The 12911-nt window shown below is 39.7% G+C and overlaps 1 protein-coding gene across 1 annotated transcript; it reads right to left on the bottom strand.

Annotated features, from left to right (window-relative positions):
• Positions 1–2318: 2318 nt before the first annotated feature.
• On the bottom strand, positions 2319–12670 carry LOC124698954 (kinesin-like protein KIN-14I). Its single transcript, XM_047231337.1, has 23 exons — positions 12615–12670; positions 11937–12009; positions 11438–11569; positions 11045–11274; positions 10634–10961; positions 9536–9635; positions 9222–9403; positions 9008–9123; positions 8802–8904; positions 8266–8418; positions 8035–8181; positions 7707–7913; positions 6948–7112; positions 6739–6882; positions 6473–6613; positions 6168–6362; positions 5965–6091; positions 5686–5888; positions 5400–5582; positions 4932–5027; positions 4247–4444; positions 3178–3449; positions 2319–2848 (listed from the first exon to the last, which is right to left on the bottom strand). Exons 2-23 carry the CDS (start codon positions 11988–11990, stop codon positions 2665–2667), a joined length of 3660 nt encoding a protein of 1219 aa, XP_047087293.1. The 5' UTR covers positions 11991–12009; positions 12615–12670; the 3' UTR covers positions 2319–2664.
• Positions 12671–12911: the final 241 nt, after the last annotated feature.

A 12911-nucleotide genomic window follows, 5' to 3' on the forward strand; every position in this document is an offset into this window, starting at 1 on the left:
AATGAACTTCCGCCTCATGCACAACCAAGGAGGAAGGTTGTAGATGCATAGAGTCACGGGCCAGGTGCTATGGCTGGAGCTCTGCTCGCCAAACGGATTCATGTCATCTGTATTTAGACCAAATCTTATGTTCCTTGCGTCACCTGCAAAATCTTTGAACTCTCTGTCGATCTTTCTCCATTGCGTTCCATCAGCGGGGTGTCTCAACTCCCCGTCCGACTTACGGTCCTCTTTGTGACATCGTAACAACTTGATATGCTCTTTGTTCCTGAACAGACGTTTCAACCGTGGTATTATAGGAGCATACCACATCACCTTGGCAGGAACCCTCTTCCTGGGTTTCTCGCCCTCAACATTGTCACCAGGGTCATCTCCTCTGATCTTATAACGCAATGCAGTGCATACCGGGCATTCATTCAAATTCTGGTATTCACCGCGGTACAGGATGCAGTCGTTAATGCATGCATGTATCTTCTGAACCTCTAAACCTAGAGGGCAGACAACCTTCTTTGCTTCGTACGTACTGGCGGGCAACTCATTATTTCTTGGAACAACAACTTTTCAAATCCTGAGTCAGATAGACCTTCCTGTGCCTTCCATTTCAGCAAATCCAGTGTGCAGCCCAGCTTTTTCAGACCATTATCGCATCCTGGGTACATCGACTTTTTGTGATCCTCTAACATGCGATCCAAATTCTCCCTCTCCTTTTCAGTTTTGCAGCCTCTCCGTGCATCAGCAATGGTCCGACCAAGATCATCAGCGGGCTCATCACGTGCCTCTTCTTCACCTTCCCCTTCACCTTCCTCTTCTGCTTCCCCTCCTTCAGCATCCTCCATGAAAGTATCACCGAAATGATCAGGATAGTTGTCATCATCCCCTTCTTCATTTTCTTCCATTCTAACCCTTCTTTCTCCATGCTTGGTCCAACAATTATAGCTTGGCATGAACCGTGCCGAAGCAGGTGCACGTGAACGACTCTTGAGGAAGAGTAACCCTTCTTATTCTTACAGTCAGCACATGGACATATAACAAAACCCCCCTGCTTGTTCGCATTAACCACTATGAGGAAATCATTCAAACCCGTAATGAACTCGCCCGAGAGTCGGTTACCGTACATCCATTACCGATTCATCTGCATTATTATTATATAAAGTATATAATTAACCATCATGCATTTGTTAAACGAACTAACTAGAAATAATAGAAATTAAACTATGAACTACACATGCATATTTATCAATGACACATGAAAGGTTCAAGTTGCTAACCGCGATCGAGGAGGAAAAAAAATGAGAAAACTTAAGTGTGGCTTGGACACTTCATATCATGCTCTCGGGCATTTCATCGAACACCTTGTGTGCATAAGAGGATCAAAGCCAAACCCACAACCTCTTGTGAATAGAAGTGGAACACCAAGTTGCTCACACACACAAGTGAAGTGTGCTGCAGCAGTATTTATAGGGGTGGGCCTTTAGTCGCGGTTGGCCTGGCCAACCGGGACTAAAGGCCCGCCCGTACAGCAGCTGCTGACCGAGCCCGTTGGGCCCAGACCTTCGGTCGCGGTTCGCCTGCAGAACCACGACTAAAGACCCCATTAGTCGCAGTTCAAATATTTTGGAGACTAATGGAGTGGTATGGAAGTGCCTTTTCTACTAGTGTAGTGCCTCGGTCTCTCCACTGTGTCACAGGCTGGCAGAAGAAGGATTTAGATAACTGCCAATGTTGAAATACCTTCTTCCAAACATGCTCATGGTGTTCAATGTATCAGATAGAAGCAACCAAATCCACAGGAGACCATGTGTCCTTAACATTCAGCATCTTTCCAGCTACCTACTCTCCCAGTCGAATTTTTTGTTAAAAAGAAGATGCTACAAGTTGTTTTATATTGTTGGAGATGCTGCAAGTGCATACGGTTCTTGTATTGTTGGGGTATCAAAGAAACATGTTGCTCAAATGGTTCTTCAGTTATGGTAGCAAAGATGGCTTGCTCGCACCCAGGGTTGTGCATTGCTTGCACCCAGGGAAAGTGGTCTGTAATATTTGGTTGTGCAAGTGCTCTCTGTTTTGCCATCTGATATGTTGCCAGTTAAATGACAAGTTGCTTTTCTATACTGTCAAATTATTGTATCATTCTTCAACTGTCAATTATATTGCAATGTTGTTCTGGTGCTATTTATATATCGTGTCCATTCTGAGCAATCAGGAGGCTTTTGTGAACCCATATTAGCAGTAGAAGGCGCCAATCCAGGCAATCCAAGGGAATAAGTCTACCTCTAGAGGTGGCCTACTAATTTTCGATCTCCAGTGCAAAATGCAGAAGCTTACAACACTTCGGAGCCATTTCTTCATCAGCGCTAATAGTGACACTGGTAATCTCTGCTAACATGGCCAAAAAACAAAGGGGATTTACTCCTAAGAACTGTTTCTCCCTTCTCCTATGAATGTGTACTAATCTCTTTGTACAAACAGGCACCCCCGCCATAATATAATAGGTAACTATACAATTTGTGTGCAACATCGTCAATCAGACCATTTCCACCAGATGGCCACTGGAGAACTATTTCAGTGGCATGAGCCCTCGGTAGCACTGACCACCTCTGCAGATGGCGCAAGAACACAAACCAGGGGGATTCAGGGCAAGTCGTCAGCGACGATATAACTCTTTCAAGTGGTCAACCGAGTGTCTTTGGATATCCTCTCTTCCTGTATTTCCTCCAGTTCATCGCCCTCGCTCCGCTTACCTGCTTGCTCCTTCCAATACGAAATCAACTTCTTCAAGCGCATGATTTCCTTTGGGGCAACATGCTTGCTCGTGTCATTGACAATGCAACGCACTCGTGAAGCATACCTACAAGGCAACAAATATTGCATGTGAACAGCTGCGCACATAAAATACAGGAACAAAACAAGAAAGACCTAAACTATAATGAAATTTCAAAAGCTCAAGATCCCAAAACCATGGTACCAAAAGTTTTCATATAGATGTGATAGAAGAGACAGATTATCACAGAAGGTATGCATATGATACAAGACATATAAATTATCATATGAGGTATACATAAGATGCAAGAAAATTCAGTTAAACTTTTCTGAAGAAACAAAATAAATCAGAGGGATGCAGAGAGCAATAGCTATGGAAAAATGAAAAGAGTAACCAAAAGCAGTCAAAATCCGTACATGAGTGAGTTGTAAGTCTCCTCCAAGTTTGACTCTGCTGGTGAAACATTCACAAACATTAAAGTTTTTGCGTTGCCTCCAAGCGAATCACTCATAAGCATTGTCAGCTTATGGTTCCGGTAAGGTATATGTTGTCCATCAGAAGATAGAGCACCAATAACGTCAGCCAATGCAGAAAGAGATTTATTGATGCTTTGTGCTTCTTTTAATTGTTTTCCTGCTGAACCAGACTTTTTCACCCTCTCTGAACCAGCAAGGTCCACGAAGCTAAGCTGTCATACAGAAGAACACTGTCGATGTTAGTAGTCTATTAAGAAAGAAAAAAACAGCAGTGGACAAAATAGCCCGCGAGCTCTAGGGAGCCCTTCAATTTGAAACTTTTGAAACTAAAAGTTCAAGTTTCAAAAAAATCTGAAATTATTTTATAGGCATTCAAGGTAACTATAGGCGAGCAAAAATTCTTGGTATTTTGGCTACACACAATAACAAAATCTGACAAATTTTGGAGTTTTGAAAATGTGCACTGTTCACTATTCTCCGATCCACACTTTTGTCATTTCTGTGTAGCCTAGAATACATAGTATTTGGCATCGAATTTGCACCCTTGTAGTATATATCATTAGTCCTATAGAATTGTTTTCAGAATCTTTTTGAACTTCAAAATATTTTTTTTTAATTTTTTCAAAATAAAGAGCTACATGGAGTTGGTCCTCCATTTTGAGTTTCACTTCTAACACTACCTTTTCTAGTTGATTAATCTTATTAAAAGTGAAACAAGATAAACCTTGTGAAAACATGGCTTGCTTCTGAGCTAGACCAAGTAGGAAATAGACCAACTTTCATTCAATTAGAAATACTCAAAACAAATGGTTGCAATAACGAAAGGACAAGTAAATTTACATACAGACAGTATGGTGGGTGGACAGTCTGATGTCAATTGACAATTTAAGGTAGACCAACAGAACATTGGAACCTTTTTGGGAAATGATAGATCAAATAAAAACGAGCTAGTTACTAGACTCAACCAAAATTTTGATTATGTGAACTTTTCACGTTCATCTTGTCTTACCTTTCCTCTTGAATAAGATTGAGTTTGGAGATTTGTACTTTCAATAATGATTGAAAGGACTAAATGAGATCTTGAGCTCTCATCATTCATATTTGTTCCAGCGGTGTGTCTTCTCTCAGATCCTCTTGTGATTATAGCGCTCAATTCTTCAAAACTTGAAATGCTCACAACTGTAACATTTTCAACAGTAACAACACCCTAGAAAAAAAAGCATATGTTAAGTAGCTCCACAGAAATATAACACTACTATTCATGAAAGAAACGCTTCCACATGTTAACAGAAGGAAGTGACTCCACAGTGTGCACTTCGCAACAAAATTGCGCAAGTGGAAATGATGAGTTTTCCCTAACCACTAATACTCTCCAACCATAGTTATATAGAATTATACAGCTTTGTTATAGAGGCATACCAAATTAGTCATCATTAGATAAATGTAAAAATTTGAAATAAAGAGCTACATGGAGTAAACAGACATAGAATCATTAGTTAACACCTATATAGAAGGTGTTGCTCAAAAGCACACAAGAAAAGTTCAGTAGAAATTTTTGTAACTTGTCTTAGTAAAGAACTACAAGAAAAAATGCAATATAGAAGAATTATAGGATGAGAGTGGATGATCATTAACTCTAGGGAACTGTGTGAAAAATGAGAAGTTAAATCCATACAAGAAAGGAGCTTTCATACCTTGGAGTCCTTTTTTATTTCTAATTTTTGCCGTGTAGCATTTTTGGGCAACAACAAGTCCACAAGATTATCTTGATAAAGTTCCAACATATATGCCTGGATGTTGTATGATACAGATTTTACAGTCAACGAAGGATAACATAAGTCATTGTTTAAATTAAGTCAAACAAAAAATGTCAACTAAAAATCTCCTATGCTTTCCAAACCATGTAATAATCCACACTGAATTGCCAAAAAACAACAGTACAAACCACTTCACGATTGAAAATTATACTTTCTGTCTATAAAAGGATGTCTTGACTTTATTAAAATTAGGATTTATCTAGACCTATTATAGTATTTGGATAAATTCAAATTTATACAATATCCATTTATGGACGGAGGGAGTGTTTACAGATTAGTCTTGAGAGAACAGATGTCTTTCATGCCATATGAAATCAATCAATGCACATGAAAAATACTTCTTACCTTTAAGGAAAATGAATATTTGTTGCCATCACGCTTTATCACCCTAAAAAGTTCTGATGTGGCCCTTGGAGTAAGACCAGGATTGTTTTCTGAACCATATATAGTAAATGTCTTCCCAGAACCAGTTTGGCCATAAGCAAATATACATACATTATATCCATCGACAGCTGATTGTACTAGATACTGCAAAACATTCAACAAAAGCATATGAAAACCAGTGGTGGATAATCCCAGGAACACAATTTTTAGAACAGTTAAATGAAACTTAAATTTAGAAATATGCTACCTTTGTGTCCTCGAATATATCTTCTTGAGTAGTGTATGCGTCAAAAACACGATCATATATATGTTGCTTTGACTTGTCATCTTTCCACGGATGTGCAATTGTATATTCATCAGGACTGCATACAATATTCTTATCCTTTAAGGAAAGCTCCTTGTCGTTTAGAGGACGCAAGCGACAAAAAACTCTTATTTTTCCTTTCATATCTGTGAATAATTGTAACTCGATTCATAATCAAGTTATTGGCAAAACACCATAATACTGTGTGAATAGTATATTTACCTTCAATTGTGTTAAAGTAACGCTTTCGCAAAACTTGTTCTTGCTTATAAAGACTTTCAAGCTCAACTAACTGTGCTCCTTGCCTTTTAAGAATCTCAACGGTCTGTTGGTTCTTTCTGTCGACATCCTGAAATGATCGAAAGTATGTGAATTTCTACATAACCCAAGAAACACTGAATGTAGATATTATGTGTTACACATACCGCTTTGAACTCTCTCAACTCATCAAGCTCCTTGAGAGTATTTTGCAATGTATCTACCTCGGCATTTCTCGAGGCAAGAGTTGATTCAGCAACATTTAAGGAGTGTGTTGTACTTTCCAATTTTTGCTCCAGTTTAGCTGCATTATCTTTTAACTTACGACGTTCATCCTCGTAAATTCGTTCCATTGTGCTTTTCTGTGTAGTTAAAGGAACCTTGTTTTCAGAAATATGACAGTAAAGAATCCTCTGAAAATCAGAAATTCAGAACAGGGAAAAGGAAATGGTTGATGATTAACAAAAAAAACCTCTTCAGCTTTTGCTCTTTCAAGCCTTTGAATCTTCTGTTCGAGCATATTCCTTTCCATCATTAACTTCTTTGAAATTTCTTTTGATGCATCAAGCTCTTTTTGACATGATTTCAACTCCTCCTCAAGCTTAGTTAACATCTTTTCAAACACAAGATAAATTAATGAACCAAAGCATCTTTGGAAATATATGTTTGGCCACAGAAGTAAGAAGCAGGCCATCCTACAAAACTCAACTCTAGATGTACATGATTGTTTAAGAATACCTCAATGCTATTGTTGACACTGCCTACGGTTGTGAGAGTATCTCTTTCAGAATGGTTTCCAATTACTTCTAATTTAGAGTTGTTTTCTTGGCTCTGCCCACTTGTTAATCTGCTCTCCAGCCTACTTTTCTCCACCAACGCTACCTAATGAAATAGCAAGTTAGATGATTCAAGCAATTTAACTACGCAAATTGTATATCACCATATACCTGCAAAGAAGAATCCTTTTCATCACATAGAGATTTTAGCTTATCCCGCTCACTTGATACTTCTTGAATGATATGACGTTCAGATTGTAAGGCATCTCTTAGCCCTTCCAATTCTTCTTGCATCTCTCTTTCTTGTTTTGTCTTTCTCTGTAACTCTTCCCGCAGCTAAGAATAATAAATGGGCAATCATGTACTTAGATGGCTAACCATGCACAAAGATAATAACACTCTCCAATACAACGCAAGATAATTGCTACATTTTAAAAGCATCACCAAACTATTACTGGAATTTTCAGTCTTTTAACTCTTTATGACAAAAGTCATGAACTGAAAATTGAAAACCACTTGGGAACACTATAAATTAGTGCCCAAAAGCTATTTGCAATAACTATTCCCGACGTCCCAAAATAAGTGGCTCGACTTTTTCTAGATACGGATGTATCTAGACCTATTTTAGTTATAGATACATCCATATCTAGACAAACTTGAGTCACTTATTTTGGGATAGAGGGAGTAGCTAATAATATGGAATATTTATTAGTTATATGCATGGTTTATAAACCTTTTGACCTACTGTTCGTTCATTATAATTTGCAATCCAATGGCACAGAAATGATTTTAATTTTCATGTTACACTAAAACAGAATCTCTAGTATGGTAGAACATTATTTACAAGGTAATGGGTCATTTGTCACAAAGTTCTGAACTCTAAACCCCATGAGGCACCTTTACTGTTTCTTTATGAACAAAATAACTCACCTGGTCTGCTTTCTTTTGAGACTCATCAATTTCTCTTGACAGTTCTTGGACACGCTTGTCATACATTTCAGCATTTGCTGGCTTGTCTGCTTGAGAAACATCATTTTGAGAAACCGTGCTAGTAGCAGAGCCAGAGCGCGCTTTTGAATATCTACGGAGCATCACATCGTTTATATGTGTTTGAAGTGCTACGCATATTTCTTCACCCTAAACATGCAAGCACTTGGTTATTTTGGCCCAGTAAAATGGTTATTTGGACAGCTTTATATGATATAACAAGATGGCATAAACGATGATGCACTATCTCCTGCGAGGCGTAAAAAATAACCTGCTTAGTTTCAAACTGAAAGATATGAAGAACACCAGCAACTCTCATCTTAAAGAAAACAGCAGTATTGCTGCTCCCAAATTGCATTATGTCTCTCAGCTCTGCAGAGTGTAGGTATTCCTTAGGAACCGGACGAAAAAAGTGAACCTGCGTTAAAGAGGAATTACAAGATCAGCCTCAATTGGAAGTAGAACAGGTACACAATTTTTACCATATGATAAGGCATCCTACCCCGCGCTTGTTTATTCCCAAAATGATTCTTCCAGGTAAAAGTCCTATTGGATCATCAATTTTCCGAACGCTGAAGAAAACTGAATTGCCATATGGAAGAGTCCTTAATATTCTGAGAAATTGGTTCCTTGCATCATCTTTTGACAAGTGTTCCTGGATGCAACAGCAAAGTACGTGGGTGATTGAGGTATCGTATATTCTTTGTAATGCAAATTTAGATCATAAAATTTACTACGCCCTCCGATCCATAATAAGTATCAGTGTGGATCGAAGGGAGTATTTTATCAGCATGTGCATCAAAACTAATTCCTTGTGAAAATCTTATCTAACTGGAATTTAAAACAATATCACTTTATTACATGTTAGTAAGGTGTGTGATGCATCTACACATACAATCATTGTTATAATCAGTGCAGAACATGGAGGTCAATAAGAAAGATGTGTTAAAAATCAAGTAAAAAACAAAAAGTTGTATGATGTGTGATGCATCTAAGCTTGCTCTGAAATAGCATAAAGTTGCAGAGCTAGATGAATACCATTAGCTGATAGCGTGAGATGATGTCGAGCTCCCAGTCTCGCTTTGCTCTAGTAATTGCAACTTGTCTAGGTAGAAACCTCTCTAGAAGAGATATCCATTCGCTAGCAAGAAGAAAAATGGCATCTCAGAAAAGAGATAGGTTGAATTATTAAGAAAAGACTACTGACAAACAAAATAAGAGACCAGGCAGAGCCTTTTACGTACACACAGGACTCAGGATTTTCAATGAATCCAATCTCAACCAATATTTGCAGAGCAGTGAGTTGTGCAGCATCATCCCTGCCTACTGGGTAGTTCCCCAAAATATAATCATGTTGTAACTGCAGAACAAGGGCATTAGTTAGCGCTATGTTGGAAGCACGATTATGTGCATGGCCTAAGAGCTGTAAGTACTTCAACTGGCTCTGCAAAACAGTACCTGGACATATGATAGCTGAACGAACATTGGATCAGTCACAGCCTCATCAGACTCGCGAAAGAGGCGTTTCTTAAATACAAGCTTGCAGTGCAAAATTTCTCCTTTGTTGCGATCCTTAGCTGACTTGAATTCAGATAGCAAGTCACCAATGTATTTGTTATCGTCCAATCCGATGTATTCCTCTGCATGCCAGAAAGTAATAAATGCATGTGCTATGTGAGAAACTTCCATTAATTCATATATTTCCTAAACCCACATGCACTAAGTCAGACTGAAGAGGGAAAGGCGTGCGAGTTGAGAGTGAAAAGAAATACCGTTGCCAACTTCTGAAGATTTTGATCCATTAACAATCTTTCGACACTCAAAAAGACTGAAACTAGAATATACTGAGAGTTTGATAATGCCAGCAAGTTCCTGTAGTCATGGAATAGTTTGTTTACACGGAACTTGCAACTTCAAGTATATAAAAAAGACAAGGAGCTGATTACAAATTTGCAGCCAAAGCCTAAATAAAAAGTACAACAAGGGAACACGCAAAGAATACTCTGACACTACTGGGATGTGACACATTGTTGAATATCCACTATTTGGTCAACCAGAAAGTACATCTAATGAGTTGAAGTCAAATAATGTTCCACTCAAGGATAACAAAGTCTTCTTGTATTAGAGTTCATACTTCATAATATTAGGGAAATAAGTAAGTAGCAGTGTGTCTGTATGACACAGAGCACAAAGTACAACACTTTGTAAAGTTGAGTAACCGTGCATTCAACTTTTGGAACTTCCCTGAGTGTAGATGATAAGTTGATAACAAAAATGGTCAAAGCATTTTGTTAGAACTGGTCAAACTTCATAATGACACCCTAAGCACAGCCTAATTCTATAAGGTGGTTAGGCTTAGTCGCTTGGTCACAAGGTATCTGAAATTCTGAACAGAACAACTCTTCAGATTGTGGATAGACACCTAGTAGCAATGAGCAACATACCAACTGAATCCAGCCAGAGATGCTGTAGAACAGATTCTATTTAAAACTATTGACAGGTTGTTCTGGCCAAATGTACGTTCAATCTATGAATATATTTGAAACTATTGACGAGCTGTATTAAGTGCATCCTCCTGGATAGCACCTTTATGAATATATTTGAGAGGAAATAATCATGACTTAACAAAACTGGAAATCAACTACAATGAACAACCCTGTGCACACAGGAGGTAATTATGTAAGTTATGACTATCCGGGCCCATTATGTGGTCAATATCATTCTCGTTATACCGAAAGTGACAATGCTCAACCAAATTGCACATATGCCATGCAATGCTCTGGATCTGACTAGGTACATTCTTCTAAAGGGTCATTTGGTACCTATATATCAGTTCCAAACCACTAATAGCTTAGGAGAAATGCGGATACCTCAACAGCATCAGCAACAGTTGTTGCCATGTCGTATGTAATCTCTTCAAATGTTTCATCCAAGAAAAATACAATTGTTGTAAGCTTCCGGCTGGTTAAAAGTGCTTCTATCTCTTCTCGTGCAGGAATTGTAACCCGTGGGCCTGCCTTAACTGAACGTTTTAACGCATTCAATGTGTTCAATGCTAGAACTCGAACATCAGAATCAGTTGTGGCTCCATGAGCAATATAGTGAACATACTCAGACAAGTATGCCCCAATATCTTTGCTTGGTGGCATGGAAGATGCGCATAAATACATTAGCTCCCAAGCTCTTATCAACCAACTCCTGTAACAATAACAAAACTATGATTCCTATAATAAGTCTGAAATCAACATGTGTTTGCTATACATTAGAAGCCCAATACTTACCGATCGGGATTGTTACGTGTTTGTTTTGAAAGCTGGGCAAAGAGCTCATCTCGAAGTTCGGAACGCTTCAAAGTATGCTTATAAAGCTTTGCAACAAGTTCAATTCTTTCTTCCAAACTTATTATTGCAGGTGAATCGATGCCCATGTACTTTAATATGACATGGAATAATTTGATTGAGCGGCTTACAAGGTCGTTAGTTACTTTCAGTAACGAAGTTGGAATAGGATCCTGCAAAAGAGAGAACAGAGAAGCATTAAATTGATATAAAAAAAATATGTCAAAATGACATAATAAGCATTTTGATGGTGATAAAACACAGTAAGAGAACTTGCACAGAAATTAGATTGTAGCCAAATGATCTCATACAGGGAATGGGGTTCAAGAACATTACCTTTTGGAAGCACAACATATCTTCCAAAGTGAACTTCTCACGAACTTGCGGACCCACAGATTTTTTAATAAAAAACCCACGCTTTCCGGATGATTGGATCTGTTTTTGCATTGCTTTAAGAAATCCCTCCACCTGTTATATTTCAGCACTAAATTTAACAAGGGACAATGTGGATATGGAACCATTTGGTGCTTACTAACTGATGCAGAATAATTGTAAACTAATAAATCTGATCCGACTGAAATGTTCTGGTGCATCTATAGAATGATTATAGCAATGCTTGCATTGTGACAGAAAATTACGAGAACGCAGAGAGACCCAACCAAATATTAAAGGATATAACTGTTAGTACTTGTATTTGAATGGTAGAGTTAACATTTCGCAAACAAGCATAGGCACCTCTTAACTAGCAACTTTGTAGAGAACAACGATGAAATTTCTATCTCCTGTTGGTACTGCCATGAGATATATGACATCACTGGGTAAAGGAGGCGCGTACCTGGAACCTATCGATCAGCGGGATTGCTCCAGCAAGCTCCGGAGGTATTGACATGGACAGAGTCGACGGGGTACTGAAAACAGGAAGCAGCCCAAAGAGTAGAGTAAAATATCGATCCACCACATTCCGTTATGCAAGGAGAGGAAATGCGACCCACAAGACAGACAATGCACTGGATGGTAACACGCACTGTGCCCAGTCTCCAATCGAAGAAATGGAATGGGGGTGGGTGGTGAGCCGCCTACTGTTGATCTAAAACAAATCACTTTCTCCCATTCTGAAAATAACCGCTAAACTGGTGGTACCTTAAACCGTTTAGCAAGCAAAGCAGCGAGGTAGGCCGGGACTAGGAAGCCAACAGGCATAACCAATTACGGCGACATTAACACTAAACAAAGATAAATCTTAACCTCCTTCCGAACCCAACTTTTCCGCTGCTTTTCCAGCAGGCTGGGGGAAAATTCGGTTACGGGACATCACTAGAAAATTCAGGACCTGAGACCACCAACCCAACCATGCGCAAGCAGCGGCACGAAACCTGCTCCGATCGCTAGACCAAAACCGAAGCAGCTCGATAGCAAAGTGCTATCTTTTACCGTGAAACAAACAACCAAAAAAGAAGTAACGACGTGGCTATGCGAGACGGCGGTCGGCGGAGGGAGGCTGGCGGGCACTCACGGCGGCGCGAAGTTGTAGCCGTCGCTGTCGTAGCCGTCGCCGTTGACGGTGGCGGCGGCCGCGGAGCCGAGCAGCGGCGTGGCGGCGGCGGAGGGGGTGGTCCCGCGGTTGCTGCCGGCCCCGGCTGCCGCCATCTCGCCTCTCCGCCCTTGGGCCTCCACAGCAGGGACCGGGACGTGCGCCGCCTGTCAGGCCTCAACTCCCATCCACCGACCAAGCTCTAGTAGCTCGAGCAGAGAGGTCTCCGGTCAGGCAGATCCAGAGGCACGGGGAATGGCGTCGATTCCGAGCTCAAGT

Source organism: Lolium rigidum, chromosome 1 (genome assembly GCF_022539505.1).
Source record: "Lolium rigidum isolate FL_2022 chromosome 1, APGP_CSIRO_Lrig_0.1, whole genome shotgun sequence".
Classification (NCBI taxonomy): Eukaryota; Viridiplantae; Streptophyta; class Magnoliopsida; order Poales; family Poaceae; genus Lolium; species Lolium rigidum.